The sequence below is a fragment of the Cibotium barometz genome, chromosome 6, assembly GCF_041138505.1.
Source record: "Cibotium barometz isolate CiBa-2024 chromosome 6, ASM4113850v1, whole genome shotgun sequence".
NCBI lineage: Eukaryota > Viridiplantae > Streptophyta > Polypodiopsida > Cyatheales > Cibotiaceae > Cibotium > Cibotium barometz.
Genome location: NC_141051.1, coordinates 62,714,730 through 62,721,379, shown reverse-complemented (window position 1 = coordinate 62,721,379; position 6,650 = coordinate 62,714,730). Strand labels below are relative to the sequence as shown.

Here is a 6,650-nt window from a genome sequence, read left to right as displayed (position 1 = left end):
GCTATATGAATCCCACGAGGCCCAAAAGACCGAACAAATAAAAACTCACATGGACGACTCCTTTTACTACGCGTGTCATGATGTTAAAGAAGCTTATGAAGATGGTTTTCTAACTAGAAAAAACTTGCAAAAGAACATGTCAAGGTCATCAAACCTTGCAAAAGAACCTGCACGGGATAACCTGCAAGGGATATGAGTGAGCTGGAGTGCCTGTATGACTCCCACGACGCCCAAAAGACCGAACAAATAAAAACTCACATGGACGACTCCTTTTACTACGCGTGTCATGATGTTAAAGCAGCTTCATAAGTTGTTTATATGAAGAAAGAACAGGTCATTGGTGGCACACAATCTCGAAACGGAAGGACCCTACTGGCCTTCGACAGCAAAGGCATTGTGGTATACGCACAATAAAAGAAGTTGCAGAGGTAATCACACACACGGAACTCGCAGTCCAAACGACATTGTAACGTGATGTTTCTCTCTCTCTTCTAAATCCTTAGAATAATAAAAATGGATGAAAGCCAACAAAACAACAGAACAACAATCACTATGGTTGGTGCTGGAAAGAAAAATGAGGAGCAGGCCATAGAGAGTGGTGCAGATGGGTTGATTATAACCGTAACGTGGGTCTCTCAAACAAAAATCAGATGCCGGAGGATGGATAGTGTTGAGGAAACCACTCTGTAGGTGGAAGAAGATTACCGAAGGCCGCCGGTGCAGGAGAAGAGCCGATGTCACTGGCTTCTGCGCGCGAATGTCGAAACTCTTTATTAAGAGTAACCTGATCATGTAAAGAAGAGCCCTGCACGTCCTTTAGCTGCCTGTTAAAACCGAGAATCTGATCATAATTAGCATCCCTGATCGCATAATTAGGGGTGTCCTGATCGCTCTGCAGCAATGCCTGCATGGGCTGCTCTTGATTAGAGATATGTTGAGAGCGTGAAGCTAATCTGTTAAGCAGCAGGCGCTGTTCCATGGCCACTCTATCCTCTTGGGTGCTTGAGAGGCCCCTCGCGACTGCATTGTAGGACGTAGATGGATTCCTAACGGGAAACATTGACATGCCCATCATCATATTGCTTGCCTGAGGTGGACTAGTGTTTACGATAGACACATGACCGCGGCCGCCAACACTCATGCCTGTCTGCACCGGTGCAGCTGCATGCAAAGTTCCATGCAAGGCAGCATCGGCAGCTGACGTATGGGAGTGTGGCGCTGCATGCATGTAGGGAGGTGGATGAAGACCAGTAGGGGCTCCTGCATGCCCTTGCATACCTGCTAAGCTCGGAGACGACCTTAACGCTGCTTCTTGGTGCCTCAGGAAAAGCGAATATTCTTGCTGTCGCTGCAGCTGCAGCTGCTGTTGTTGAAGCTGATGTCGGTGAAGCAGCTCTTGAAAAGCTCCAACACAAGGGTTTGTGGGATTCGGAGGTTGACTAGCATAATATTGGGGCCTTTGCTGCTGTAAATTATGATCGAAAGGAGGACTGAATGCATAATTACTCGCGGGGCGCTGCATTAACGTGCTTTCAGGCAAGTTTAAGGGTGGATTAGAGAGTAAACCAGCTCCAAGTAAGCCTGATGGTGGTGGGTTAAGCGATTGATACTGCTGATGGTGATGGTGATCGAATTGTGCTGCCGCCCCTCGTGCCCCAGCTCCAACTTGCAAACTATTAAGCTGTACTGCTGCTGCCTCGGGAAAATTGAGCTTCGCTCTAGAGCCTCTAAAGCTAAGTGCGGCTTGATCGTAAGCTCTTGCAGCATCTTCCGCTGTTTCAAAGGTCCCCAGCCATACCCTGGCAGCCTTCCTGGGGTCGCGAATTTCAGCTGCCCATTTGCCCCAGGGCCTTTGCCTTACTCCTCTATACCGCCTCTTCTTCGGCGGTGGCTCTGTCGATAAATGATCCCGGGAAGGCGACCTCTTCACATGCGCCTCCGCCTCCACCTCGTCCTCCACATCCACTACTCTTTCCGACTCCTCTCCTAATGGCAGCTTCCTCTGATTCTGTTCTCTATCATCTGCGAAAATTTTACAAAGCAGGAAAATTTTTGCATAAGCAAGCATCGTCATGAAAGAATTAATGACCCTTATCTCAAAGGAAATATTAATAAAAGAACAACCTATGCATGCACACAGCCATTAAATTTCTCCAAACCTAGAGATTCCGTCGGTGCAGATGATGGTCGTCGATCCGATAGCGCCACAAAATCTGAACTGAACGAATTCACCAAAGTACTAACCTCTTCGTCAGCGCCATGATCAACGGCACCTGCACTGAGGCGACTCTGAAACTGAACAGGCTGCTCGCTGCCGGAAAGAAGCCTGGAGTGAGCAGAAGGCCAAGCCCAGCTGCTGCTTCTAACGCTAGTTTCATTAATCAATCTTGCAGAGTAATCAGCGTGGATTAGATCTTGGCGAAGAGGGGCAGAAGTCATCCTGTGTTGATGATGAGCAGATCCGAGTGATGAAGAAGAAGAAGCCATAGCCACACTAGAGCTACCGGATGCCGATATTTGTCCGGCTGCCGGAGATGATGCCTGAGATGCAGCGGTGCACCCTGAGACATGGGAGAGTGCAGATATGATCGTGGACATCTCTCTTTTCCTAGAGGACCCATTCTTGAGGTGTGGTATCTCCAGATCTGGGTCTACTAAGGGGTCGGTGATGAGACGAGGATCCCAGGACTCCTGCAGCTCCTCTTTCGCCACTTTTTTTAATCTTCGATCGAAGGGCTGGGGAAAATTGTTACATCTATGGTAAGGTGCCCTCTTCTGCGCAGGACCAAGACCCTGTGACGGCGCGCGGAGGGAGACCCAGCTCAAAACTCCACTGACGATTTGTAAATCCTTTTCTGAGGACCCAGAGGTCAAAGGAAAGAGCACGCGAAACCTAAATATGATGATGAAGAAGCAAGACTTTGTGTGTATGTGTGCGCGCGCGTGTACAAGCTAAATTCTAGTTTGGATAGGCACCAAGAGTTGGCACGCGCTATAAGCAAGGAACGGGGCTTTTGCTCGACTTTTCTTCTGCACTTCGCCGGTTCCCAAGAAAAACAACCAAGCCCACCGGCACACGTGCGCTACAAGCATATAACGCTAAATTTTTTAAAAAGCAGCGCAAGCGTGTGGGAGGGGGAAACTCAACCGCCCTCTTTGTTCTGGAGGCTTGGAACAGTCGAGCGAGATCAGAAGGACTCTCCAGCCACCTACTGGATGGTTGTGCGGCTATATCTTCCACGTGCGCAAAATCTGGCCCCAAAAAATGCACCTAGTCTATTGGGGCGGTTTTCATCGGTGCATCAGCAATGATGTGGTGGTGCCACGTCAGCCGCGTTCTCCACCTACATCTGCCACGTAGACACGCTTCTTTTACCACGCCATGTCACCGACCGCCAGACGGGCCATCACCACCACCGCTTCTTTCACTTTTGCCACACCACCACCAACCAACTGGCCCGCCGCCCGTCCTTGCAAATGCTTCGTCCAGTCTCGGCATTTCGCATACATTGTCAATAATAATCAGATCATTCATTCCACTTGTTCCGACAACCGCCGCCTTTCTATTTCAAACCGTCAATTATCACTTTACTAGTTTATTTCTTTGCGCCGTCCTGGTCCCCCATACAATTACCGTAGCGCGCCAACATGACCGGAGAGGCTGAGCAGTAGCCACCATATGCCAAACGTTTCAAACGTACACCTCACCTAGCTTTCTCCGCCCATAAATTAAGCTCATACTATCCAAATTATATAACATGCCAAGTACTTAAAACGAATAGGAACCCAATTTCTTTTCATAATTAATTAATTAGTGGTATGTACAAACCTTGGTTTTTTTAAGGTTCAAATTTCAAAATAGAAATGGATAGAAAAGAAACAATTTACAAAAGTCTAAGCTTACCAATCATACCTTTCAGGGCACTCGTGACTCAACCATGTGCTTAAGTTCTGCCACACAAAACAATCACTAAGCGGACTTACAAACGATCATTAAAAAAATCACTCCCATATTCGCCATGGCACATCACTCAAAAGATCACTACCACGTACTAGTTGAAAACTTTTTTGCATTCAAGAGACAAAATTGTGCATGACCTTTATATGTGTCTCTTTAGAAATATTTAGTTTAAGGCCCTCAAGCCAACAATGATGATTTTACACAATAAAGCTGCAATCAAATTTAAATGCCTCACTTTTTATATGTCACAGGTGTCATATAAATGTATATTATTTGCTACTATGTATTTTTTGCAAGTGAGTGATTTCAACATCCTGTCATATAAATGTATATTATTTGCTACTATGTATTTTTCGCAAGTGAGTGATTTCAACATCCTGTCATATGTTTCTTACAAAAATCTACTTGTAGTTGGATATGTTTTGAGATGCTGTAAAAGTCATGCTAATATTTTGTCATGTTTCGGTGTTTCAAGAAGAAGGCACTAAGCAACAGATGCAAGCTTGTATACTGTATAACATTTTATCAATATATTGAAATAGTTATGAAGTTCCATGACCTGAAACATTGGTTTGGCATTGGCAACTTGTTTGCTGCTTTTACTATGAGGACACCTTCCAAACATTGTGATAAATCCATTTGTTCATAGTAATTTTAATATATATGATAAATATTCAGTCTTGTGGATGTAAAGAAAAACGCAATCGGTTTGGGAGCTCTAGTTTGAGTATCAAGCCATGCTAGGAGGCATGGCTTGAGTTAAAACCTCGACACTTGTAATAAATACAACTCACTAAAAAAAGGGGGTGTGAAGAAGAGAAAGAAAAGACAAATGCAATTTAAAGGAGCACCAAGCACCTACTTATCATTCTTGGAGTTTGACACCATGAAAGAGAGAGAGAGAGAGAGAGAGAGAGAGAGAGAGAGAGAATTTTAATGGTAAGTGGTGACTGTGACTCGTGAGCTTCTCAGGCTCATGCATATTTATGTAAAACAAGAATAACCATTATATACTTCATAATAGTTCATACATTGCTCGATAATAGATCATTTAATAGTTGTCTGTGTTCCATTTTTTTTCATAAAAAGACTTATTACTATAGTGATTCATAAATGATCACAATATCAACAGTTGTTCAAAAAAGTGTGACAACTTCTCATTTCAGTTGTTCAAAAAAGTGTGTCAAATGTTCATTTCAATTTGACAATTCCTCTCATTCAAGTCATAATTCATGTCTGACTTAAATACATAAAACAAAGGTAATAGAAAACATTTTTTTTTTATTGCTATGTAAGATATATTGTAATCAACCTAAATCTATTTGTACCCAATATCACACTGAGAATAATTCCTTGAAGTTGAAGTCTCCCTTGCAATGGACGACATAGATGCATGAATGATCCATTTTTTGTTTCTTTGATCTATTTATAGTACTTTTCATTACGTATGACTTATTAATAGCCTTCATTTATCCTACTAGTCAAAGCTCTACACTAAATACAACATAAACAAAGAAAATTGATGTAATGATACGTATGTGCTTTAGACACAATTAATTGATATTTGTTGTTACTCTAATTAAGAACTCGGCCACTACTAATAAATCCATATTGAAGAGGATGTGAATGCTTAGTGAGGTTAGTAGCCTTGGAAGGCATATATGGGTATAGCAGCTAATGTGCCTAGCATATTAGCCTATTGTGTTGGCTAGAACAATTAGAGAATACAAGAAGTACAGTGTTAGCCTAGTTGTTGGGTACAGAAATATCTTTCCTTGGATTTGTGATCACTAGTCAATTGTTTTGGCTAGAACAATTGGAGAATACAAGAAGTATGGTGTTAGCCTAGTTGTTGGGTACACAAATGACTTTCCCATATGGCCATAGTATGTAAGTGACTTTTAAACACTTATTGTGGATACTCTTAAACTCATGTGCAAAGAGAGAGAGAGAGAGAGAGCGAGAGCGAGAGAGAGCTTGTGAGGGGAATCCATCGTGTTTTGTGCCTTTGATTCACGTGCATTTAGCTGTGAGAAAATGAGACTCAGAGAGTTAGCCATCTCATGTTTTGGAGCAACTGGAGAGAGAGAGAGAGAGAGAGAGAGAGAGAGAGAGAGAGAGAGAGAGAGCCTGTGAGGGAAATCCATTGTGTTTTGTGCCTTTCACACTGCAAGGGAATGATAGTATACCAGCAATCCACCAGCATTTTGATGATCGCTAGTAACAAGCGCTCGTACTACCGGCATTTTAAAAAATCAAAAATTGGCGTTTGGCTCGTGTCTCGCAGCATACCCCTAACTCACCCACCCGCCTCCCCCCCCCTTTGTTCATCTATGTTTTGTTGTAGCAGTAGGCCAAAACTTCCTCCCTCCACTCCAAGCTCCACACACACGCATGCACGTGCACAATCTCTCTCTCTCTACCTACTCTTGCTTCCTCCCTCATGATTCTTCATCTATCTCACTCTCTCCTTCTCAACCTCCCCCCCCCTCTCTCTCTCTCTCTCTCTCTCTCTCTCTCTCTCTTCCATCTCCCCCTTCCTTCCTCCCTCATGCTTCCTCCTCTACCTTTCCTTTTCATATAATCATCTCTCTCCCACACCTCTCATGATTAAAATTTTCAGTCATTAATAGTTTTCTTAATGAAGATTGGTGTATTCATGTATGTAGAATAAAAAATTAGGGTTTTT

General features: G+C 43.5%; 1 protein-coding gene across 1 annotated transcript; it reads right to left on the bottom strand.

The window, feature by feature from the left end:
- Positions 1 to 447: 447 nt before the first annotated feature.
- LOC147637956 (uncharacterized) lies at positions 448 to 3,077 on the bottom strand. Its single transcript, XM_086799796.1, has 2 exons — positions 2,160 to 3,077; positions 448 to 2,022 (listed from the first exon to the last, which is right to left on the bottom strand). Exons 1-2 carry the CDS (start codon positions 2,596 to 2,598, stop codon positions 647 to 649), a joined length of 1,815 nt encoding a protein of 604 aa, XP_086655922.1. The 5' UTR covers positions 2,599 to 3,077; the 3' UTR covers positions 448 to 646.
- Between the last annotated feature and the right edge of the window lie 3,573 nt (positions 3,078 to 6,650).

Excerpts from the sequence above, each read along its gene's own strand:
- LOC147637956 (XM_086799796.1), bottom strand. The coding sequence starts at position 2,598 with ATGTCCACGATCATATCTGCACTCTCCCATGTCTCAGGGTGCACCGCT. Across the intron at positions 2,023-2,159 it reads TGCACCGACGGAATCTCTAG|ATGATAGAGAACAGAATCAG; the intron begins GTTTGGAGAAAT and ends AAATTTTCGCAG.